Source organism: Oncorhynchus tshawytscha, linkage group LG12, assembly GCF_018296145.1.
Source record: "Oncorhynchus tshawytscha isolate Ot180627B linkage group LG12, Otsh_v2.0, whole genome shotgun sequence".
Lineage (NCBI taxonomy): Eukaryota > Metazoa > Chordata > Actinopteri > Salmoniformes > Salmonidae > Oncorhynchus > Oncorhynchus tshawytscha.
Window position 1 is genome coordinate 49460948 of NC_056440.1, and position 26935 is coordinate 49487882.

At 40.8% G+C, this 26935-nt stretch overlaps 1 protein-coding gene across 1 annotated transcript in view; it reads right to left on the reverse strand.

Moving 5' to 3' along the window:
- Positions 1-3366: 3366 nt before the first annotated feature.
- kif6 (kinesin family member 6) overlaps positions 3367-26935 on the reverse strand; it is a 204758-nt gene continuing 181189 nt past the window's right edge. The window contains exons 19-21 of the mRNA XM_024439629.2: positions 22685-22776; positions 9567-9682; positions 3367-3686 (exon numbers count right to left, since the gene is read on the reverse strand). Coding sequence (XP_024295397.1) covers positions 3670-3686; positions 9567-9682; positions 22685-22776 — 225 coding nt within the window. The 3' untranslated portion in view covers positions 3367-3669. The remainder of the gene's footprint in view (positions 3687-9566; positions 9683-22684; positions 22777-26935) is intronic.

The window sequence follows — 26935 nt, forward strand, 5'->3', positions numbered from 1 at the left end:
TCGCAGTCATTTCAGTTGCTGTAATAGCTGACGTGTATACAGTGCCTTGCGAAAGTATTCGGCCCCCTTAAACTTTTCGACCTTTTGCCACATTTCAGGCTTCAAACATAAAGATATAAAACTGTATTTTTTTGTGAAGAATCAACAACAAGTGGGACACAATCATGAAGTGGAACGACATTTATTGGATATTTCAAACTTTTTTAACAAATCAAAAACTGAAAAATTGGGCGCGCAAAATTATTATATATATATATATATATATTATTATATATTATGTTTGGCGTAAAAGCAACACAGCTCATCACCTAGAACACACCATCTCCACTGTCAAACATGGTGGTGGCAGCATCATGGTTTGGGCCTGCTTTTCTTCAGCAGGGACAGGGAAGATGGTTAAAATTGATGGGAGGATGGATGGAGCCAAATACAGGACCATTCTGGAAGAAAACCTGATGGAGTCTGCAAAAGACCTGAGACTGGGACGGAGATTTGTCTTCCAACAAGACAATGATCCAAAACATAAAGCAAAATCTACAATGGAATGGTTAGAAAATAAACATATCCAGGTGTTAGAATGGCCAAGTCAAAGTCCAGACCTGAATCCAATCGAGAATCTGTGGAAAGAACTGAAAACTGCTGTTCACAAATGCTCTCCATCCAACCTCACTGAGCTCGAGCTGTTTTGCAAGGAGGAATGGGAAAAAATTTCAGTCTCTCGATGTGCAAAACTGATAGAGACATACCCCAAGCGACTTACAGCTGTAATCGCAGCAAAAGGTGGCGCTACAAAGTATTAACTTAAGGGGGCTGAATAATTTTGCACGCCCAATTTTTCAGTTTTTGATTTGTTAAAAAGTTTGAAATATCCAATAAATGTCGTTCCACTTCATGATTGTGTCCCACTTGTTGTTGATTCTTCACAAAAAAATACAGTTTTATATCTTTATGTTTGAAGCCTGAAATGTGGCAAAAGGTCGAAAACTTTAAGGGGGCCGAATACTTTCGCAAGGCACTGTATACTTGGATGTGTAGTGTCAGCATTTGTTGCTAGCATGTCATCCCTAAGTTTGTTTATCTTGCCAAAGAAAAAGTAATTCAAGTAGTTGGCAATATCAGTGGGTTTTGTGATAAATGAGCCACCTGATTCAATGAACGATGGAGCCGAGTTGGCTCTATTCCCCAAAATTGAATTTAAGGTGCTCCAAAGCTTTTTATTATCATTCATCTTTGTTTCATAGTATAGTTTATTTTTTATTTAGCTTCGTCACATGATTTCTTAATTTGCATTCTATCGATGGCATGCATAGCCAGTTAGATACCATCTGTAGAGGTGCAATCTTTATCAGCAACACAAAAGCTTATAGTATTTCAAACACATAAAATATACATTCAAGTCGAACTGAAATCTTAACAGAAACATGTTGGGTCATTTTCACAGCTTTCTATTTCCTTACAACCGGTTAAACTGATGTCATTTGCAAACTTGGAAATTAAAATGTAAAACATTTTTTTTTTTTAAAGTTATTGCATTTTGTACTTGGTCCCTTAAACGTGTTTTCTCCACGAAGGAAGCCGAGATGAAAGGTGCCGATGCAAACTAGATTGAAGCATTAAATCTATCGATTTATGACATTCTGGTGAGCAAAGGTTTATTTAGTCTTCTTGGACAACATATAATGAATGACAGATGAGTAGCTGCATGTATCTAATTACTGACACATTGACTAACAAATTGCCTACCAAAATGTTGGAAATTATAAGCAGAAACATTTCTAAATCAGGCAAAATAAATCCTGCACCCCTGTCAAATCTTTGGGGGACCATCTGTAACTGTAGCCCACAGTGCATTTTCTATATTGCCAGGTCAGGTGCAGGCCTCAGATTTTCACATATTTACTGAACAGAAATGTAAACGCAACAAGCAACAATTTTTAAGAATTACAGTTCATATGACGAAATCAGTCAATTGAAATAAATTCACTCGGCCCTAATCTATGTATTTCACATGACTGGGAATACAGATATGAATCTGTTGGTCACAGATACCTTAAAAAAATGGGTGTGGATCAGAAAACCAGTCAATATCTGGTGTAACCACCATTTGCCTCATGCAGCGCAACACATCTTCTTTGCATAGAGTTGATCAGACTTAATTGTGGCCTGTGGAATGTTGTTCTACTCCTCTTAAATGGCTGTGCGATATGGAACACGCTGTCGTACAAGGTGTTCCAGACCATCTCAAACATGCTCAATGGGTGAAATGTCTGGTGAGTATGCAGGCCATGGAAGAACTGGGACATTTTCAGCTTACAGGAATTGTGTACAGATCCGTGAATTATAATTCTGAAATATGAGGTGATGGAGGCGGATTAATGGTATGACAACGGGCCTCAGGATCTCGTTACGGTATCTCTGTGCTTGCGATAGAATGCAATTGTGTTAGTTGTCATAGCCATACATGTTGTCTGTGGTTGTGAGGCCAGCTGGGCGTACTGCCAAATTCTCTAAAACGATGTTGGAAGCGGCAACAGCTCTGGTAGACATTCCTGCAGTCAACAAGCCAATTGCACACTCCCTCAAAACTTGAGACATCTTTGGCATTGTGTTGTGTGACACAATGTCCCCAGCACAATGTGCACCTGTGTAATGACCAAACTGTTAAGGATCCGCCCCTTTTTTAAAATTTTTGCCTAAAATGACATACCCAAATCTAACTGCCTGTAGCTCAGGCCCTGAAGCAAGGATATGCATATTCTTGGTACCATTTGAAAGGAAACACATTGAAGGTTTTGGAAATGTGAAGGAAAGTAGCAAAATATAACACAATAGATCTGGTAAAAGATAATAATAAATAAAAAAAACGTTATTTTGTATTTTTTTGTACCATCATCTTTGAAATGCAAGAGAAAGGCCATAATGTAGTATTCCAGGCCAGATACAATTTAGATTTTGGCCACTAGATGGCATCAGTGTATGTGCACATTTTTAGACTGATCCAATGAAACATTTATGCATTTATGTTCAAAATGTTGTATCAAGACTGCCCAAATGTGCCTGATTTGTTTATTAATAACTTTTCATGTTCAAAATTGCACTCTCCTCAAACAATAGCATGGTATTCTTTCACTGTAATAGCTACTGTAAATTGGACAGAGCAGTTAGATTAACAAGAATTTAAACTTTCTGCCAATATCAGATATGTCTATGTCCTGGGAAATTTTCTTGTTACTTACAACCTCATGCTATGTTAGCTCAACCGTCCCATGGAAGGGGCACCGATCCTGAAGAAGTTCAGCTCCTTGATATGCCACACCTGTCAGGTGGATGGATTATCTTGGCAAAGGAGAAATGCTCACTAACAGGGATGATCCACACACCACTAGTGTTTGTGTGAGTGAGAGAGTGGGTGAGTGTGTGTGCGTTTGTATGTCTGAGTAAGAAAGTGGGTCTGTGTGTGTGTGTGTGAATTTTAGTCTTCCTCCAGTTCCCTTTCATCCAACCAACATCCATTCTAACATAATTGACTCCTGGGTTTCATGTGGACATGTAAGAGCATCTGGGTTAAGTTCAAGGCACCAATCGCATAGATCCTATGTGTGTCGAACACATTCCGGGTGGCACTCCTTCACTTCTGCTCGGGATGCAGCCACAAGACAAGCATTTTGGTCATGGCAGAGGTGGCCCTGAAACACAAAACATACAAGACAATGAAGTATAAATGGGCTTAGATCCCATGACACCCCATATCAAATGCTTTCCATACAATAGATCTTGTTATACCAATCATATTCCTTGTTTCAGATGCACAATGTTTGACTAATATGGGGTACGTTTGTTTCAAAGGTTTAGAGGGAGAGGGAGTAAAAGTATTTTATTTAATAAAATAAATGTTTAGAACATTGATTAAAAGCTTAAATTTTTACACTTTATACTTTCTGTAGGTTCAAGACCAACTCTACTATTACAAACCCTGTATCTTCTTATGACAGAGTTAGTTGCATGATTGAGAGAGAGAAGAAAAAGAGAGAAAAGGGGAAAGGGGAGAGAGAAAGAGAGCGACAGAAAGGGGGAGAATGTGTCCCCTTGTTTGCACACCTGAGTGATTAATGTGGAAAGTTCCCTGCCTCTAGACCCACCTGGTCACCTTTTTGACGTGACCTGGGCATGACATTAGCTCCTTTTAGCCTTGTTACTGATGGATTCTATTAAAATGTAATGTTTCAAGTTAAACTGTAGTTTGTTTGTATCCTGTGTAGTGAATGATTACTGTGAGTATTAATGGAATTTAGGCCATGAAACTGTGTGTATGCTAATTTAGAAACCAGGACCTAATCAGATAAGAGGAAATGGCCTCGGATCAGAGAGCAGTGTCAGGCCCAGAACAGAAGATGGACGGGGTGTGATTCTGACATTTGGCTAAACAAAGAGAGGACCATGGACATTCCACAGGGGCAAAGAGGGAAACTCATCGGGGTCATAAAATGTATAGCTGGGGCGGTGACACCTACAAGGGAAGAGTATAAAATGTGTTGTGATCTTTCTAAATGGATGCACTCAGCTGACTGTATCCTTGGTATTAAACACTTGAAACTTCTCTTGAGCTTTGTCTCAATTCCTTATTGCAAAGAGGTTGCAATAGACTTTTTCTTTTTAACATTGCCATGCTGGAGTCTACCAGCTGATCAGGTAACACTTTATGAGCCACCTGTTTATAATGTATTAATAAAGGAGCGATCTGGGATTTAAACAACAACAAAGCGGGCAACCTGTCACTCTTTTTGGTAAACAGCTAAGGAATGGGGCTGGAGAAATGTAACCACTCAAATTCATTGTCACATTCTGACCATCATTCGTATGTGTTTTCCTTGTTTTAGTGTTGGTCAGGACGTGAGCTGGGTGGGCATTCTATGTTGTTTGTCTGGCTTGTCTATTTCTATGTTTGGCCTGATATGGTTCTCAATCAGAGGCAGGTGTTAGTCATTGTCTCTGATTGGGAACCATATTTAGGTAGCCTGTTTTGTGCTGGGTTTTGTGGGTGATTGTTCCTGTCTTTGTGTTTGCACCAGATAGGGCTGTTTCGGTTTTCACATTTCATTATTTTGTAGTTTCTTCATGTATAGTTTTTTCCTTCATTAAAATATCATGAATCATCATCACGCTGCATTTTGGTCCGATTCTTGTTCCACCTCTTCATCAGAGGAGGAGATAGAAGAGAATCGTTACATTCATAGACAAATCTATGGATGCAAGGACTGACCATCCATGAGAAATAAAATATTACTAATAATTGTAAAGATGTTTTGAAGTGATACAGTGTTTGTTTACAATGACATAAAACACACATATCTCCTGATGGGGTGAGGCAATTAAACTAAATCATGAAGTAAGCTTACAAGGCATTTACAAGTTACATTGCTCAATTCTCAATGGCTGTATATAATTCATTTCAAAGTCCAAAAATGTATGTACCAATATCAGACTGCGTCTTGTGGCTTTAATACATATGATGCTAATAATAATAATACATGTAATTTGTATAGCGCTTTCATTACTCTGTCCTCCATAGTTGGGGACTTGAAGCAGTAGGGGGTGGCTGGAGTTTATGTTATAAGCTTGTTATTATGATATAACACTCACAGAATGACCAGCTGATGGGACCGTAGGGGAAAAGCAAAAACATGTCTGTCAATAAAGTATAACTCTTTGTTGTTTATAATACAGTATTGTCACAGCTGATGAGGGAAAGTAAAAATCTGATAATAAATAACATTTCAGGGGAGGCATATTCAAACAATTGAGATTTAGGACATGGGAAGTTTGAACTATATTTTTCCCCACTTGGCTGACAATTTATACCATTGCGATTAATGCTCATTTGCAGTGTGTACAAAAGGGAAATGGTAGCAGGTCAGGCGACAAGATTCTCCAGAGGAATCGGTTAGAAACGCATCAAACTGGGTCAGACTGCTCTGAACTCTAATTCACATACATGCGATGGTCCTTAGTCGTCCCATGTACCACCAATTTAATTATACCTTAACCCTTGGTTGAGGTTTTCTTTTGTTTGTCCCGTGTAGTTGAGAGTGACAGATTACACCTCTTTAGCACACTTAGGCCCGTGTCTGTGTTTAAACAGCAGCCTTTCTGCTCCTGTGACAAGGTAATACACCAGCCTTCACCATTAATAACACCATCTCTTACCTAGCTGAGACATAAACTATAGACAGACATGCTTTAGTCAATAGGTGCTTGTGTAGAGTCCGACCCATACGTAGACACACAGAGATGCACACTCACATATATACCATTAGATTCTTGAAAAAAAATAAGTTATGGATTGTTTTATATCGCATTACCTACAGTTGGAAGGGCCCACAATTTGGGCAGCACGCACAGCAAATACCAAATAGATGTTTGTTGAATTGGGATTTAGGATGAAACCAGGCTCGAGGGGTGGTCAATCCTCTTCTGGCTGTACCGGGTAGAGATTTAAGAGTAAATGTGGCCATTAAGCCCAAACCAATTAGCCACTATGTAAAACTGTAAGCGGGAACACTCTTATAAAAAAGTGTTCCAAAAGTGTTCTTCGGTTGTCCCCATAGGAAAACCGTTTTTGGTCCCAGGTAGAATTATTTTAGGTTCCATGTAGATCCCTCTGTGAAAATAGTTTCACATGGAACTAAAAAGGGTTCTACCTGGAACCAAAAAGGGTTCTTCAAAGGGTTAACCAAACTGTTTTAGGTTCTAGATAGCACCTTTTTCTCTAGCAGTGTACAGCCTGAGTGTTCACAGTAAAAGTGACAGAAATTGCACAGAATGCTCACAACGTTCAAGTTTACGCTCACAAGAACTGAAATTTTCTAAGTGCTGGAAAAAATTTGAGGGAACATTGGAGTCCAGCGTGTCTGTCTAGAAACTAGCGTGTGACAGTTTTATGAGTGGGACGAGACCTTTCAAGACGAGGGCTGCGGAGGTTGTGGGAATTCTAGGAAAGCAAAGCAAGAGGGACTGATGGTCTGTTCCATACACTGCCACACACTAACGTAAAAACTATAACTATAAAACTGCATATACAAAACATTAGAACACCTTCCTAATATTGAGTTCCACCCCCTTTTGATCTCAGAACAGCCTCAATTTATTCGGGCATGGACTCTACAAGTTGTCAAAAACATTCAAATCAAATCAAATCAAATCAAATTTATTTATATAGCCCTTCGTACATCAGCTGATATCTCAAAGTGCTGTACAGAAACCCAGCCTAAAACCCCAAACAGCAAGCAATGCAGGTGTAGAAGCACGGTGGCTAGGAAAAACTCCCTAGAAAGGCCAAAACCTAGGAAGAAACCTAGAGAGGAACCAGGCTATGTGGGGTGGCCAGTCCTCTTCTGGCTGTGCCGGGTGGAGATTATAACAGAACATGGCCAAGATGTTCAAATGTTCATAAATGACCAGCATGGTCGAATAATAATAAGGCAGAACAGTTGAAACTGGAGCAGCAGCACAGTCAGGTGGAAGTAAATCCCCATTCCACAGGGATGCTGGCCGATGTTGACTCCAGTGCTTCCCACAGTTGTGTCAAGTTGGCTGGATGTCCTCTGAGTGGCACACATACACAATCCATGTATCATTTGTTTCAAGGCTTAAAAATCCTTCTTTAACCTGTCTCCCCCCCCCTTCATCTACACTGATTGAAGTTGATTTAATAAGTGACATCAATAAGGGACCATAGCTTTCACCTGGTCAGTCTATAGTATGTCATGGAAAGAGCAGGTATTCCTAATGTTTTGTACAATCAGTGTATACAGGGCATTCGAAAAGTATTCAGACCCCTTGACTTTTTCCACATTTTGTTATGTTACAAGCTTAATTATAAAATGGATTTAAAAAAAAAATACAATACCCCATAATGACAAGCAATTTTTGCAAATGTATAAAAATAAAAAAAAGAACTGAAATATCACATTTACATAACTATTCAGACCATTTACTCAGTACTTTGTTGAAGCACCTTTGGCAGCGATTAACCTCGAGTCATCTTGGGTATGATGCTACAAGCTTGACACACCTGTATTTGGGGAGTTTTCAAGCTCTGGGAGACTTGAGAGGAACTCTGGAGTTCTTTCAGAGTGACCATCGGGTTTTTGGTCACCTCCCTGATTGCTCAGTTTGGCCAGCCGGCCAGCTATAGGGAGAGCCTTGGTGGTTCGATACTTCTTCCATTTAAGAATGATGGAGGCCACTGTGGTCTTGGGGACCTTCAATACTATAGAAATACTTCGGTACCCTTCCCCAGGTCTGTGCCTTGACACAATCCTGTCTCGGAGCTCTAAGGACAATTCCTTCGACCTCGTGGCTTGGTTTTTGCTGACATGCACTGTCAAATGTGGGACCTTATATAGACAGGTGTGTAACTTTCCAAATTATGTTGAATCAATGGAATTTACCACAGGTGGAGTCCAATCAAGTTGAAGAAACATCTCAAGGATGATCAATGGAAACAGGATACACCCGAGCTCAATTTTGAGACTCATAGCAAAGGGTCTGAATACAAACGTAAATAAGGTATTTCATATTTTGGTGGTTTTTAGGGGGGCAAAAACATCTAAAAACCTGTTTTCGCTTTGTCATTATGGGGTATTATGTGTAGATTGATGGGGAAAACATGTATTTAATCCATTTTAGAATAAGGCTGTAACATAACAAAATGTGGAAAAAGTCAAGCGGTCTGAATACTTTCGGAATTCACTAGTATCTGAGTATCCTTATCTGAAGGAGACATAGTTCTACACCATTGCACACCATTTTTGCATATCATTGCAAAGATGATTGACTATGAAAAGCAACCGTAACGTTTTATACAGATAGAGAACATTTTTGGAATGCAGCAATTCACGTTTGGTTTGGTCACATGGATTGGTTATATACGTGTTATAAGTATATTTATTTTAGATGCACATAAATGATCTCTGCCATCTTGTTAACAAGGAAGCTGCAAGTATTTTGAGTAATACCGTTATGTTTTAAGCAGATAGAAAATGTTACCCTAAATTAGTGCTGCACTCATTATAAAATAACTATTTTATAGTTAATAACTCATTCCACAACCTGTCAGTGACTTGTTTGATCTTAAAGTGTGGGTGCAGTCCTAATTCACAAGGAAATGCAAAGTGTGCCTGGCTTGTGCCTGGCTTAGAAGTGAGCCTATAGGCCTGGCAGTCCCAGGCTGCAGAGAGTGAGGACTGGCAACTTGCTGCTGTGGCATCTCCTCACCAGGAGAGAGCAGTATTGAACTAGACTGGGCTCTGTGTCGCTGTCAGCAGTACTACAAAGGACCATGCTCTGGGTTGAAGTTTCCCCTAGGTATAGATCTAGGATCAGCTTCCCCTTCCCAATCCTAACCTTTGCAAAATGCAAAACTAACCCAAGATCAGCGTCTAGGAGCAACTTCACCCTAAACCAAGAACCACACTCTTTACTAGTTGTTGTATAAAGAGGCAGAGTGCTTTAATATCATGTAAATTGTGGATCCAAAGGATGTATTTAAATAGTGTTTACAGTACCTGTCCTGTTGAGCAGGTTGTGTCGGGCCCTAATGAAGCCCAGGATGTCTGCGTCTGTCTGCTGGTCTCCAGTCAGAGGGAAGAAGGACTTTGAGAGCTCAGTGGAGGACAGGGCTCTGGAACACACACACACACACACACACACACACACACACACACACACACACACACACACACACACACACACACACACACACACACACACACACACACACACAGTAAGACACACTAAATCGCTTCAAATTAAACAATTTTATCAATCCCACCCCTCTACACACACAGGCATCTCTTTGTTACACTCACATTTGAGTAATTTAGCAGACGCTCTTAACCAGAGAGACTTACAGTAGTGAGCGGATTAAAAAATATATATACACGATGGGAATAGAACCCACAACCCTGGCATTTTTGTATTTTATAAATTAGCAAAAATGCTTAAAAACCTGTTTTCGCTTTGTATGGACTTGGTCTTTTACCAAATAGGGCAATGTTCTGAATACCATCTTTACCATGTCACAACACAACTGATCGGCTGAAACGCATTAGGAAGGAAAGAAATTCCACAATTGAACTTTTAACAAGGCACGCCTGTTAATTGGAATGCATTCCAGGTGACTATCTCATGAAGCAGGTTGAGAGAATGCCAAGAGTGTGCAAAGCTGTCATCAAGGCAAACGGTGGCTACCTTGAAGAATCTCAAATATAAAATATATTTTGATTTGTTTAACACTTTTTTGGTTACTACAGGATTCCATATGTGTTACCCATAGGCAGACACATAGGAAGGAACCTGCTAACATTGATTTTGAGGAATTATATTGCGTGAAAATTCTACAGACCAACTGTCATCAAAGGCTTGACACAAACTTGGAGCCAGAGAACTAACCTTTATCAATGCAGGAAGTTTTTCTTTGAAATAGTTTGATAAAAACAGTGATTATACAGTAACAAAAGAGATGATTAAGGTTGATGAGAGGATTTAAAGGGGAATTTCACCCTGGGGAAATCAGGGCTTGTTTTCATCATGTCCCAGGTATTTCTACAACAATGAGATGTGGTTCACACATTGCCCAGGAGAAAGGCAGGTCTGGGGTTTCACATGCTGAATGGTACAGCTTATGACAGCTTCTGGTGTATTGATGGGGAGGGAGGTGGCATTTCGTGAAGCCTTCATATTATATAGTGATCGCACTCTACACTTTTGTGCGCATAGATATGGTTGTCCTTGTTCGATAGAGGCATTGTGCGTCTTTCAGCGATGTTCCTATCGCCGGATTCATTGCTAAATACATAAGCATTTTTTCCAGTCTCTGAAAGACAACAACGTGTGTTGGGCGGTACTTCCTGTTCTGGCCTCCATCCTTCCCCAAGGCAGCCATATTTGAAAACAACACAATCCTTGGGCAAAACTGAATGAACTGACCAGAGGCAATGGTTTCAAGTGATTCCTCTCAGCAACACAAATTTGAACATGGAACATTTTGGTATGTTCTATGAGCTACATGGTGACATTCAACCTTACATGTTTCAACTGGAATATAGCGATGAGGATTCGAAACAAAGTGTTGGATTAAGCTGTTAGAAGCTCAGCTACAGCCGACGTAATTTTTTCTGCAAGTCACCAATTAACTTTAGTTTATCTATTGAAACTCATGTTGAGTATTGCCTGCAAACATACTACTGTCTAACATTGGGGGGAAAACAAATGTTTCTGTTTGCTAACTTAACTAGGTAGCTAGCTAGGTAGCTACGTTAGCTAAACAACTACAGGTAGCCATATCTATGACTAAAAATAGAAGAGGTTTTACAATTAGAGATCTTTTGTATCTCAGTTGTAAAATGTCTTCTCCTTTTAGTTGTAGATGTTAAACAGCAAGCTACAACATTGCAACCAGCCAAGTAAAGCTAGGTTAACCAGCAAACGTTAGCACATGATTGGAGTTGGCTTGTTAGCTTGGCGCCTGCTAACTTATGTGTCACACCTTGTGTTTGTAACTTGTTAGCAAACATGTGTAACATCAGCAACTAAATTGTTTTACTAGCTAACTATGTAACATAATTGACAAGGGTCGACATTGGTTATGATTATGACCGTGGATGCATTTAAATCACAAAATTATAGGCATGACGCAAGATAGGATTCCAAGATGTAAATAACAAGTATTGTATATCCAGCAAGCTAGCTGGCTAAGTGTACTAGCAAACAGTGAGGAGAAACAATAATACAATAAATCTCAAAAACTGAAGCTGCCTTTAGTATAAAAATATTTGCCTAAGCATGCCTGATAGAAATGGCTGTATGTAGACACTGTCTGCCAACCTAAACTCAACAAAAAAAGAAACATCCCTTTTTCAGGACCCTATCTTTCAAAGATTATTTGTAAAAATCCAAATAACTTCACAGGTCTTCATTGTAAAGGGTTTAAACACTGTTTCCCATGCTTGTTCAATGAACCATAAACAATTAATGAAAATACACCTGTGAAACGGTCATTAAAACACAAACAGCTTACAGACGGTAGGCAATTAACCTCTCTTGGGTAGGGGGCAGTATTTTGACGTCCAGATGAAAAGCGTGCCCAAAGTAAACTGCCTGTTACTCAGGCCCAGAAGCTAGGATATGCATATAATTGGTAGATAACACTAAAGATTCTAAAACTGTTCAAATTATGTCTGTGAGTATAATAAAACTGATATGGCAGGCGAAACCCAGAGGACAAACCATTCCCCCCCAAAAAACCATTCCCCCCTGTCCTTAGATAATCGCATGGTTTGCTTTCCCCGTAAAGCCTTTTTGAAATCTGACACAGCGGCTGGATTAAGAAGTTAAGCTTTATTTTGATTACACTTGTGATTTTATGAAAGTTAAATATTTATATTTATTTATTTATAATACTATAGTTTGAATTTCGCGCTCTGCAATTTCACCGGATGTTGGCCAGGTGGGACGCTACCGTTGGCACTCCAATATGTCCCATAATCATCACAAATGGTCCTTTTGTTCGATTAATTCCATCGATATATAAAATGGATCAAATGTGCCAAAATAAACAACCTTAGGTATTTTTTTACATGAATAGTCAATAAAATTGAAGACGGGATGATCTGTCTTCAATACAGGAGGAAAACAAACTGTAGCTAGCTTTCTGGTCACGCACCTCTATCTAACAGTACACTTCAAGTGACCCTCGTTCAAGATGGCTCTTCATTACACAAAGGAAAAACCTCAACTAATTTCTAAAGACTGTTGACAACCAGTAGAAGCGATAGGAACTGCAAGAAGGTCCCTTAGAAATCTGGATTCCCAATGAAAAACCATTGAAAAGAGAGTGACCTCAAAAAAAAAAAAATCTGAATGGTTTGTCCTCGGGGTTTCGCCTGCTAAATAAGTTCTGTTATATTCACAGACATGATTCAAACAGTTTTAGAAACTTCAGAGTGTTTTCTATCCAAATCTACTAATAATATGCATGTCTTATCTTCTGGGGATGAGTAGCAGGCAGTTGAATTTGGGCATGCATTTAATCCGGACGTGAATATACTGCCCCCTGTCAACAAGAAGTTAAGGTCACAGTTATAAAAACTTAGGACACTAAAAGAGGCCTTTCTACTGACTCTGAAAAACATTGAAATGCTGCATGCTGCAAGGAGGCATGAGAACTGCAGATGTGGCCAATAAGTTGCAATGTCTGTACTGCGAGACGCCTAAGACAACCCTACAGGGAGACAGGACGGACAGCTGATCATCCTCGCAGTAGCAGACCATGTGTAACAACAGGATCGGTACATCCGAACATCACACCTGTGGGACAGGGACCTGGATGGCAACAACAACTGCCCGAGATACACCAGGAATGCACAATCCCTCCATCAGTGCTCAGACTGTCCGCAATAGGCTGAGAGAGGCTGGACTGAGAGCTTGTAGGCCTGTTGTAAGGCAGGTCCTCACCAGACATCACCGGCAACAACATCGCCTATGGGCACAAACCCACCGTTGCTGGACCAAACAGGACTGGCAAAAAGTGCTCCTCAGTGACGAGTCGCGGTTTTGTCTCACCAGCGGTGATGGTCAGATTTGCGTTTATTGTTGAAGGAATGAGCGTTACACCGAGGCTTGTACTCTGGAGCGGGATCGATTTGGAGGTGTAGGATCCATTACGGTCTGGGGCAGTGTGTCACAGCATCATCGGACTGAGCTTGTTGTCATTGCAGGCAATCTCAATGCTGTGCGTTACAGGGAAGACATCCTCCTCCCTCATGTGATACCCTTCCTGCAGGCACATCCTGACATGACCTTCCAGCATGACAATGCCACCAGCCATACTGCTCGTTCTGCACGTGATTTCCTGCAAGACAGGAATGTCAGTTTTCTGCCATGGCCAGTGAAGAGCACGGATCTCAGTCCCATTGAGCACTTCTGGGACCTGTTGGATCGGAGGGTGAGGGCTAGGGCCATTCCCTGCAGAAATGTCTGAGAACTTGCAGGTGCCTTGGTGGAAGAGTGGGGTAACATCTCACAGCAAGAACTGGCAAATCTGGTGCAGTCCACGAGGAGGAGATGCACTGAAGTACTTAATGCAGCTGGAGGCCACACCAGATACTGACAGTCACTTTTGATTTGAACCCCCCCTTTGTTCAGGGACACATTATTCAATTTCTGTAAGTAACATGTCTGTGGAACTTGTTCAGTTTATGTCTCAGTTGTTGAATCTTGTTATGTTCTTACAAATATTTACACATGTTAAGTTTGCTGAAAATAAACACAGTGAGAGGGCGTATCTTTTTTCCTGAGTTTACCTACCTAGGTACATTTGTACTGTCTGGTCCCTGTGTAAAGGTTGAGGGTTATGCCATATTTCTTTCTATTAGGCTGTTCAACTGTCATTCAAACTACAATAGAGTTTAATTTATTACATGTTTTTGTCATACAGACAATACCATGGTTTCTGGGCTTATTCTGGATACAGAAACATAATTCCTTTGCCTGCGTGTCATTGTATAAGATTATGCGGGATTTCAAGCAAATAACTCACGAGGAGCTGAATGGCTGTTTGATCATGAAAACACTCCTCCCACAGCTTTACAAGTATTCCCTGAACTTTACTACACTGCTCATACTGTATTTTCTTAACGCATGTTTCTTTGTGAATGGCAATTTCATAATGAACACAAGTTCTCTTAGCTACAGATTGTTACACCACATAATGTGATTTAAACAAAGATTTTTGGTATCCATTACTAGGAGTTACAGGATGGGTACTGTTTGGTGTAGCACAGAGAATTTGATACCAATCTTAGTGATGCCGTCTTTGTCCTCAATTCGGGGAAAAAGGAGTCTCATAAAATGTCTGTATCCAGTTGCAGGGAGTCAGATTGAATTAAGTAAATGCTCCATTATTAAAATAAATACTTTTTTTGCTCCATGAAGTAATCCAATAATGTGTACGTGTCTATTTTAAGTCTTCTCTCATTGATCGAGACAGGACTCTGTCATCATGACATGCAGCACTTTGGTGTGGACACCCAGCTGTCTCAATTAATGAGAGAAGACTTGAAATACACACGATGTTGGCAAAAATCTTTGGGTAAATCACATTATTTGGTGTAACAACCAGCTAATTATTAGAATCAGGTGTGCTTGATTGGAGTGAGAAGCTACAGGATGGTAGCTCTCTAGGAACTGGGTTGGAGAGCCCTGATGTAGAACCACCAAAAAAGAAATATGGATATTTTCAATCAATATTCTAAATTTGTCTGGCTTTATGGATTCACAGAAGATATTTATATCAGCTGTACAGGGCTCTGTAGCATCAAACAGATGCTAGACATCCAGATATCCAAATAATATTTATTTCTCAAAATCTAATATACAGGGGAGTGTACACTATTGAATGCTAACTCAAGAGAACTGGGTATTCAACAAGAATGTTATATGGTAAAAGTAACATACATCATTGTTTTTTATGAACAGTGTAGTTCAGTGAGTCCGAGTGTGTCTCAGGGGTAAAGACGCACAACTGCAGAGAACTGTTCAAGGGGTCTGAATACTTTCCGAATGCACTGTATATGATTTAGCTGATGGCAGGACTGTAACATTAGTGTCAAGACTCTCCTGTGAGGATCCAAGGATCAGGTTACAGTGGGTTTAATGACACCTCACTTCGATCATAAATTGTAGGCAGCAGCCGATTCCTTTTGGTTTCTACTTTGGGCGAATGGAATGTCTCTTTGTTACAGAAGAGTTTGCTGCCAAAAACTTTAACGTCAAACAATGAACACTGGGACAATATATTTCAACATCCAAATGTTGGGAATGATGAGAGACGGAATATGGAAAATTAATATCAATAAATTGGTATAAAGACATTATAACAAAAACATTGTAACTTGAAGAGATTTTACACTGTGTACATCTGGTTTACATCCTTTAAGTTGTGTAGAAAATATAAAGGATAAAGATAATGTTTTTGTGATGATAAGATTGTGATGTTAGTTCTCTAACAAGATCATAGTAAATTATGATACCTTGCCTCGTAACTAGCCACGCCCCAGGTAGCCCAGAGAGTGTGTCAGCATGACGTAAATGGTAAATGCCCCCTTTTTACCCAGGGCTATAAAGGATTGAGTTAAGAATGAACATATCAGACTAGACGGACTACAAGTTGCAGCTAGGTCCACATGAGTCCCAATCCTGAGAATCAGCACGAGGTTGAAGAAGACAAAAGGAACCTCTAACAATCAACATTACAGTTGAGTAGGCGTTCTAAGTACTGTATCTTAGAAAGTGAATTTAAGTATGACCATCCGGTTATTCTCTTCAAATCATCGTCACCTACACTGCTCTCATCGCCACTCTGGGGTTCATCGACACGGCTGATTAGCCGTCCTCAGAAGACCACTCTTCCAGAATGAGTGCAAGTAAACAGACAACTAAGAAGAAGGACATTGTGACCTTTTGTGGAAAATCAGAGACTTACACCTGAGAACAAGGAAGGCCCTCCGAAGGAGAAGGTCCAATCAACCCTCATCACAAAGCTGAACCTTTTCCACAAAAGCCTGGGCCCAACAGAGAGACGTGACAAAGACATTCAACACGTAAATACATACATTACTTCTTTCCCAAAAGAGCAGCAGTTCGGGGCAAGGTAATAGGGTTATTTTGAGTGTAGTTCCCAAATGTATCCAAGTGTTGCTTCTCTTTCTCTCTCTCTTTAACTCTCCATCTTGTGTAACAAGTGTCATATTGTGTTAGTCTACTAGGAACTTGTTGTCATCATATTTGGTTTCTAATCAATAACCTATACAGTGTGTGTGTACTATGTTATCATTTAGTTTGTTAGTAAATAAATAATAAAATCAATTTGTGTGGTACGGAATGATTAGTAAGACTCGGGTTTGTGCAGGTTCATGAAGTCTGCGATGTTCAGAATGAGACTGATATTAGGAAATTATTCATTAGTGACTTATGAAATCTATATATTCTTGAGTTAATTCAGGAGACGGTAATTCGTTAAACAACTTTTTTCCTAATGAGTTAATTGTGACATGATTAATTTAATCTAATAACAATTAAACATAGTAAGTAATTATTCGATGAATAACAGTCATCACATTAATTATAGTCACGTCGCGACACTAGATAACTTAGATATCTTGCTAGCCTAGCTGGACTAACTAACATTAGGTTACCTCTAATCTTGAATCTTCCGTAATGTTGTGAAGGAGAAAAAAAAGATGGTATCGCATCACTTCTCAGCTGTCGTCGAAATTGATTCCCCATCAGTTCAGCCTGAAAATCCCTCTGAAAATCTTTGGTCACAGTAAGTTGTATCATTCTTGAGAGCCGCAAGCCACTGGCAGCATTGGGGTAAATCTCTGGTTTGTAGAACGGTGAAAGATAATTACTTTTCACATTTGTTTTTAATTAGCACAGCTAGGTACAGAACCCCACACAGACATGACGACAAACGTTACTGAAAAACAAACATTGTAAAAAAAATAATAATAAAAAATGCCTAAAGAAGTTCTGAGATTGCTGTGTGTTGTTCATTCGAAGTACACAATACCATTGTCCAAGTTTGTGGGCAAGCCATATCTACCTTAGCGGGAGGTATCTGAATTCGCTATGAATGACGGACTTTGTGGTTCACTATGAGCAGACGAATAAACAGGAAGTCAAAACTTCCCGATTCTACCAGTGAAATGATCATGTGAAAATTCTAGCTTGTGGTTTGGATAATTGTGATGTTTATGACAAAAACGTAATACTGTTAATATAGTAATGACCATATGCCATATGCGTTCTAGACGACCAATTCTTATTGCTTTTAGCCGTACCCTTATTCTACTCCTCCTCTGTCAGACAAGATAGAACTGCCAAAGGGGGTGGTGTTGCAATCTACTGCAAAGATAGCCTGCAGAGGTGTGTCCTACTATCCAGGTCTGTACCCAAACAATTTGAACTTCTACTTTTAAAAATCCACCTCTCTAAAAACAAGCCTCTCACCATTGCAAGCCTGCTATAGACCACCCTCTGCCCCCAGCTGTGATGTGGACACCATATGTGAACTGATTGCCCCCCATCTATCTTCAGAGCTCGTGCTGCTAGGCGACCTAAACTGGAACATGCTTAACACCCCAGCCATCCTACAATCTAAACTTGATGCCCTCAATTTCACACAAATTATCAATGAACCTACCAGGTACCTCCCCAAAGCTTTAAACACGGGCACCCTCATAGATATCATCCTAACCAACTTGCCCTCTAAATACACCTCTGCTGTCTTCAACCAAGATCTCAGCGATCACTGCCTCATTGCCTGCATCAGTAATGGGTCAGCGGTCAAACGACCTCCACTCATCACTGTCAAACGCTCCCTGAAACACTTCAGCGAGCAGGCCTTTCTAATCGACCTGGCCGGGGTATCCTGGAAGGATATTGATCTCATCCCGTCAGTAGAGGATGCCTGGATATTTTTTTTAAATGCCTTCCTAACCATCTTAAATAAACATGCCCCATTCAATAAATTTAGAACCAGGAACAGATATAGCCCTTGGTTCTCCCCAGACCAGACTGCCCTTAACCAACACAAAAACATCCTATGGCGTTCTGCATTAGCATCGAACAGCCCCCGTGATATGCAGCTGTTCAGGGAAGCTAGAAACCATTATACACAGGCAGTTAGAAAAGCTAAGGCTAGCTTTTTCAAGCAGAAATTTGCTTCCTGCAACACTTACTCAAAAAAGTTCTGGGACACTGTAAAGTCCATTGAGAATAAGAACACCTCCTCCCAGCTGCCCACAAGATAGGAAACACTGTCACCACTGATAAATCCACCATAATTGAGAATTTCAATAAGCATTTTTCTACGGCTGGCCATGCTTTCCACCTGGCTACCCCGGTCAACAGCACTGCACCCCCCACAGCAACTCGCCCAAGCCTTCCCCATTTCTCCTTCTCCCAAATCCGTTCAGCTGATGTTCTGAAAGAGCTGCAAAAATCTGGACCCCTACAAATCAGCCAGGCTAGACAATCTGGACCCTTTCTTTCTAAAATTATCTGCCGAAATTGTTGCCACCCCTATTACTAGCCTGTTCAACCTCTCTTCCGTGTCGTCTGAGATTCCCAAAGATTGGAAAGCAGCTGCAGTCATCCCCCTCTTCAAAGGGGGGGACACTCTTGACCCAAACTGCTACAGACCTATATCTATCCTACCATACCTTTCTAAGGTCTTCGAAAGCCAAGTCAACAAACAGATTACCGACCATTTCGAATCTCACCATACCTTCTCTGCTATACAATCTGGTTTCAGAGCTGGTCATGGGTGCACCTCAGCCATGCTCAAGGTCCTAAACGATATCTTAACCGCCATCGATAAGAAACATTACTGTGCAGCCGTATTCATTTATCTGGCCAAGGCTTTCGACTCTGTCAATCACCACATCCTCATCGGCAGACTCAACAGCCTTGGTTTCTCAAATGATTGCCTCGCCTGGTTCACCAACTACTTCTCTGATAGAGTTCAGTGTGTCAAATCGGAGGGTCTGTTGTCCGGACCTCTGGCAGTCTCTATGGGGGTGCCACAGGGTTCAATTCTTGGACAGACTCTCTTCTCTGTATACATCAATGAGGTCGCTCTTGCTGCTGGTGAGTCTCTGATCCACCTCTACGCAGATGACACCATTCTGTATACTTCTGGCCCTTCTTTGGACACTGTGTTAACAACCCTCCAGGCAAGCTTCAATGCCATACAACTCTCCTTCCGTGGCCTCCAATTGCTCTTAAATACAAGTAAAACTAAATGCATGCTCTTCAACCGATCGCTACCTGCACCTACCCGCCTGTCCAACATCACTACTCTGGACGGCTCTGACTTAGAATACGAGGACAACTACAAATACTTAGGTGTCTGGTTAGACTGTAAACTCTCCTTCCAGACCCATATCAAACATCTCCAATCCAAAGTTAAATATTTAGGCTTCCTATTTCGCAACAAAGCATCCTTCACTCATGCTGCCAAACATACCCTTGTAAAACTGACCATCCTACCAATCCTCGACTTTGGCGATGTCATTTACAAAATAGCCTCCAATACCCTACTCAACAAATTGGATGCAGTCTATCACAGTGCAATCCGTTTTGTCACCAAAGCCCCATATACTACCCACCATTGCGGCCTGTACGCTCTCGTTGGCTGGCCCTCGCTTCATACTCGTCGCCAAACCCACTGGCTCCATGTCATCTACAAGACCCTGCTAGGTAAAGTCCCCCCTTATCTCAGCTCGCTGGTCACCATAGCATCTCCCACCTGTAGCACACGCTCCAGCAGGTATATCTCTTTAGTCACCCCCAAAACCAATTCTTTCTTTGGCCACCTCTCCTTCCAGTTCTCTGCTGCCAATGACTGGAACGAACTACAAAAATCTCTGAAACTGGAAACACTTATCTCCCTCACTAGCTTTAAGCACCAACTGTCAGAGCAGCTCACAGATTACTGCACCTGTACATAGCCCACCTATAATTTAGCCCAAACAACTACCTCTTTCCCTACTGTATTTAATTCATTTATTTATTTTGCTCCTTTGCACCCCATTATTTTTATTTCTACTTTGCACATTCTTCCATTGCAAATCTACCATTCCAGTGTTTTACTTGCTATATTGTATTTACTTTGCCACCATGGCCTTTTTTGCCTTTACCTCCCTTATCTCACCTCATTTGCTCACATCATATATAGACTTGTTTATACTGTATTATTGACTGTATGTTTGTTTTACTCCATGTGTAACTCTGTGTCGTTGTATGTGTCGAACTGCTTTGCTTTATCTTGGCCAGGTCGCAATTGTAAATGAAAACTTGTTCTCAACTTGCCTACCTGGTTAAATAAAGGTGAAATAAAAAATAAAAAATAAAAAAATGCCCTGGGTGAAATTCCCCTTTAAGAATAAGACGTTTAGTTTGAGCAGCTATTTTGTACCAGCAGGGAAAACCTCAGTGAGAAAACCATGAGAAAGTAAAATATTCCTTAATTTTATGGTTTCTACACGTGCTGTTTTTATGCAGTGGGAATGTTGAGCGTGAACTAGCTGTGAAAATGTAACCGATTATTGTGGATTCTGTCACGACTGGCCTACAGACAACAAGGTAAGAAGAATTTGACCGAAACAAATTTTGGATGAACTATCCTTTACTTTCTGATCAGTGCAAATGAAAGAAAGGAGACAAGGAAAGGATGCCACTTTAAACTTTTGAGATACAGTCTGTTTCCAGGACCCCCGTTACGTTTCCACTAAGACAAATGTTTTACGTTGTCGCTCACAAAAAAAAGGGAACTAACAAATGCGCCAAAGTGAAAAGGGTGGTGTTTTAGGAGGGGTTCTCAAAGACATGGGGGCATGGGGGTGGCCACTGAAAGTTGACTAGCAACAAGCAACTGGATCCTAAAAGGCACCCAGCATGAGTGTCCACTAAATTTGCCCTAGAAAAGGCTAACCAAAACAAAAACCCACATCAACTTATAATATGGAGTTAAAAGTAAGGGGAGAACACAAGAGAAGAGGTTTTGTTTTCCCAAACTTAAAGAGGAAGACTTAAACACCTGCCAAGTGGAGCTTTGGCTCTGCAGCTCTTAAATACTAGCTAACGACTGATCAACGTGGCAACAGCTGCAAGACATCTTGACCAACGAGGATGATTGCAATCAGTGCACATCCACACTTAAACAGAATCAACCTTGAAATCGAAAAGTGAAAATGGAGAAAAAAATTAACCTGTAACAAAAAATATAGTCCATGTATTTATTGGACAAGTTTTCTCACAACCAACCACACCATTATCAACTTAAATGCGTCGCTCCTTAAATGCATTGCTTTCTCCAATATAAACATGGGGGCCATACTTGCGAACATAAGCAAGCATTAAGTTTAATGGGTTCTCACGCACAAAATTGTAGCTGGTCCCATCAGATAACGTACCTTTGAGAAAAAAAATGTGATTACTCGTTTAGCAACATTTTATTTATCTGTTATTTTACCAGGTAAGTTGACTGAGAACACTTTCTCATTTGCAGCAACAACCTGGGGAATAGTTACAGGGAAGAGGATGAATGAGCCAATTGTAAACTGGGGATTATTAGGTGACCGTGATGGTTTGAGGGCCAGATCGGGAATTTAGCCAGGACACCGGGTTTAATATCCCTACTCTTACGATAAGTGCCATGAGATCTTAAATGACCTCAGAGAGTCAGGACACCCGTTTAACGTCCCATCCCGAAAGACGGCACCTGACAGTGTCCCTGGGGCATTGGGATATTATTTTTATTTAGACCAGAGGAAAGAGTGCCTCCTACTGGCCTTCCAACACCACTTCCAGCAGCATCTGGTCTCACATCCAGGAATTGACCAGGACCAACCCTGCTTAGCTTCAGAAGCAAACCAGCAGTGGTATGCAGGGTGGTATGCTGCTGGCTACAGCAACATCTCTTTCTCTGAGCAATTGTATAATTAGTATAAAATAATTTCCCAATTTTTTTAACATAAAATATAGCTCAGTTTGTGTTTCACTTCACTGAATACATCCCAGGTCAGTTATTCATATAATGAATACAGAGTGGACTCACCTGGTCATTGGATGGCTAGGAGAGGACGACTCGGAGCTCTGATTGGTTAGTATTGAACTTTGACCCCTAGCCATGCCCTCTGACTCTGGGACCTGGTGAGAAGGGATGATGTGAGTGAGACAGGTAAACCTACACACACACACACACACACACACACACACACACACACACACACACACACACACACACACACACACACACACACACACACACACACACCTGTGTCCTCATGTATTCTATCACAACCTATAGAAATGATGGGTGGCCGTCTGCACTCTTTCAAGGTCATTACCATCAAATGTGTCTGTATGTTTTTTAGTATAACCTTTATTTAACTATGCAAATCAGTTAAGAACAAATTCTTATTTACAATGACAGCCTACCACGGCCAAACCCAAACAACACTGGGCCAATTGTGCGCCGCCCTATGGGACTCCAACTCATAGCCGGATGTGATACAGTCTGGATTCGAACCAGGAACTGTAGTGACACTTCTTGCACTGAGATGCAGTGCCGTAGACCGTGCGCCACTCAGGAGGCAGTCTGTTACAAGTGTGTAGGTTTCAGAATAAGAATCATAGGAGAGATGGAGACCCGCACACTGTTCAATCAAAAATGTCACCCATTTCAAGAAGCTAGGCGTAGTTGTTGTTTTTATCAAATCAAAATGCGTTTCTGGTCAGAAAGACCTTCTGGAACATGTAAACTGACACGGTCATAACAATGTCATAATATGTCATAACAGCTGACGTAAATTGCCATAACTGCTCGTCCAAATATTTCTATATATCTTAATTACATTCTTTTACATTTAGATGTGTGTATTGTTGTGCATTTAAGTGAGAATGCCCAAGAAGCCAGTGTTTGGAGTATATATTGCCATGGTGTTAGGGCATTATCACTTTTATACAACGGGTTACCAACATATTCAAATAATGATTTACATATTCTCATAACAAAACGTTATTTTGATTAATTTATTCATACTATTTCATCCTTCCACAAGATATGATAACGACACAACTTTCAAAGCAGAATTACATTCCCATTGTTCCTCAATTACAGTGTATGATATACCATGTTCTAGTTCTGAGTCTCTACTTTTATCCAATGTAAAAAACACATTATCAAATGTTGTTACTTATAAGAGCGAATTCAGGAAACTAGGCAAATATCGTGGGCCACTACATCACGAGAGAGCCGCTTGAACGTTGACTTTTCTTTTAATCAAAATAGTTTTTTTGGGGGGCAGAAATGCCTTCTCGAACATGTAAACTTTCATGTGCCTTAATAACAAACTTTTACACCATCTGTAAATAAGAATAAAATTGTTAAATTATGAGCCTAAAAAGGCAGCATGTCAAGGTTGTGCGCTACTGGTACGAAGTCAGGTGCAGGAGATCAGTGAGTTGTGATCAGGCGCACTTTTATTTGGCAAAAGCACAAAAGACAGACGCAACTGCTTCCAAAATCCTCCAGCCACAGGTAAAAGTCAATAAGTGCGAAAACACTCACAAATATACAAATGTATGACAAATACATACAACGGGTCAAAATATGATACCTGGGGGAAAAAACAGTCTGGCGCATCACACTAAGCACGTAACAAAACAATTTCACACAAAGACATGGGGGGAACAGAGGAATAAATACATGCAGTGTGATTAGGGAATGTAAACCAGGTGTGCAGGGAACAAGCCAAACTAAATGGAACAATGAGAAAATGGAGCGGCGATGGCTAGAATGCCGGTGACGTCGACTGCCGAACGCCGCCCAAACAAGGAGAGGAGCCGACTTCCGCCGAAGTCGGATGGACATTCAGAGAGGAGTTTGGATTGGTCTGCCATACATGGAAAACTCTAGAGCAGTGGTTAAAATAATGATAAAAATACTCTTTCAAAATGCAGATATTTAATTATGGATCCATAACGAATTATTATGGGAATAAATATCACTGAATGACAGAAATATTGGAACAAAGTAGGCTAATGAAGGTAAACAAATTGCTGCTTACTGGAAAATACTCTCAAACACACAGGGTCACGTTGTACAGCGCCATTATGGCTATTAGCAGGGCTATTAGCAGGACAATAGACTTGCCTCGAAGGAGGGTAGGGGGAGAATTCTATCATCAAATGTATTTCTTAGTTAGGTTGGCTGTATCACAAACGGCCGTGATTGGTTGCAATTTCAGTTTAATCCACCAGAAAAGACAGACCAAATAATACAACAAATATTGTGGTTCAACTCAAATATACAAATTGATTAAAAAAACTTTATCAATTGGAACCTTTAACATGTGGAAGAGTGAAACATTATTATTATTATTAACTTTTTTTCATAAGCGTAGCAGGTTGTGAATTCTGCAAACAACATTTCTAGGATGGGCTATTAGCAGGACAGATGATGCAATCTCTAATGCACTCCACACTGCCCTTTCCCACCTGGACAAAAGGAACACTTATGTAAAAATGCTATTCATTGACTACAGATCAGCGTTCAACACCATAGTGCCCTCAAAGCTCATCATTAAGCTAAGCATCCTGGGACTAAACATCTCCCTCTGCAACTGGATCCTGGACTTCCTGACGGCCCGCCTCCAGGTGGTAAGGGTAGGTAGCAACACATCTGCCACGCTGATCCTCAACACTGGAGCCCCCCAGGGGTGCGTGCTCAGTCCCCTCCTGTACTTCCTGATCACCTACGACTGCATTGCCAGGCATGACTCCAATGCCATCATTAAGTTTGCAGACGACACAACAGTGGTAGGCCTGATCACCGACAATGACGAGACAGCCTATAGGGAGGAGGTCAGAGACCTGGCCGGGTGGTGCCTGAATAACAACCTATCCCTAAACGTAACCAAGACAAAGGTGATGATTGTGGACTACAGGAAAAGGAGGACAGAGTACGCCCCCATTCTCATCGACGGGGCTGTAGTGGAGCAGGTTGAGAGCTTCAAGTTCCTTGGTGTCCATATCACCAACAAACTAGGATGGTCCAAACACACCAAGACAGTCGTGAAGAGGGCACGACAAAGCATATTCCCCCTCAGGAGACTGAAAAGATTTGGCATGGGTCCTGAGATCCTCAAAAGGATCTACAGCTGCAACATTGAGAGCATGCAACCTGACTGGTTGCATCACTGCCTGGTACGGCAATTGCTCGGCTTCCAAACGCAAGGCACTACAGAGGGTAGTGCGTACGGCCCAGTACATCACTGGGGCTAAGCTGTCTACCATCCAGGACCTCTACACCAGGCGGTGTCAGAGGAAGGCCCTAAGAATTGTCAAAGACCCCAGCCACCCCAGTCATAGACTGTTCTCTCTACTACTGCATGGCATTCGGTACCGGAGTGCCAAGTCTAGGACAAAAAGGCTTCTCAACAGTTTTTACCCCCAAGCCATAAGACTCCTGAACAGGTCATCAAATGGCTACTTGGACTATTTACATTGTGTGCCCCCACCCAACCCCTCTTTACGCTGCTGCTACTCTCTGATTATCATATATGTACAGTCACTTTAACTACACATTCATGTACATATGTACATACTACCTCAATTGGCCCGACCAACCAGTGCACCTGCACATTGGCTAACCGGGCTATCTGCTTTGTGTCCCGCCACCTGCCAACCCCTTATTACTCTACTGCTACTCTCTGTTCATCATATATGCATGGTCACTTTAACCATATCTACATGTACATACTACCTCAATTGGCCTGACTAACCTGTGTCTGTATGTAGCCTCGCTACTTTTATAGCCTCGCTACTGTACATAGCCTCACTACTGTTTGTAACTGTCTTTTTACTGTTGTTTTTATTTCTTTACTTACCTATTGTTCACCAAATATATTTTTTTGCATTAAAGGTTAGAGCCTGTAAATAATCATTGCATCTCAGTGCAAACTGCGTTGCTACAGATGCTGGTTTGATACCCGTGCCCGCCGCCACCGGGAGACCTATGAGGCAGCTTTTGGTTTCTCTCCCTCTAAAAACAGAAATAATTCTAAATAAAAAACTGGCTTTATTTACAAATGATTGAGAATGTCTCACCCCATGTTCAAGAATGGCTATTTTCTCGCTCACTCTTGGTTAAATGAAAACTAAACAATCCCCAAAATATAGTAATTTTTTAAACAAAGTGATTTTTATTATTATTAATATTATTATTAATTAATTTAGAATTATATAAAAGCCCCTTAGATATTCTCACAGATCAGATTTGCCATAACGAAAAATGTCCCTTCAT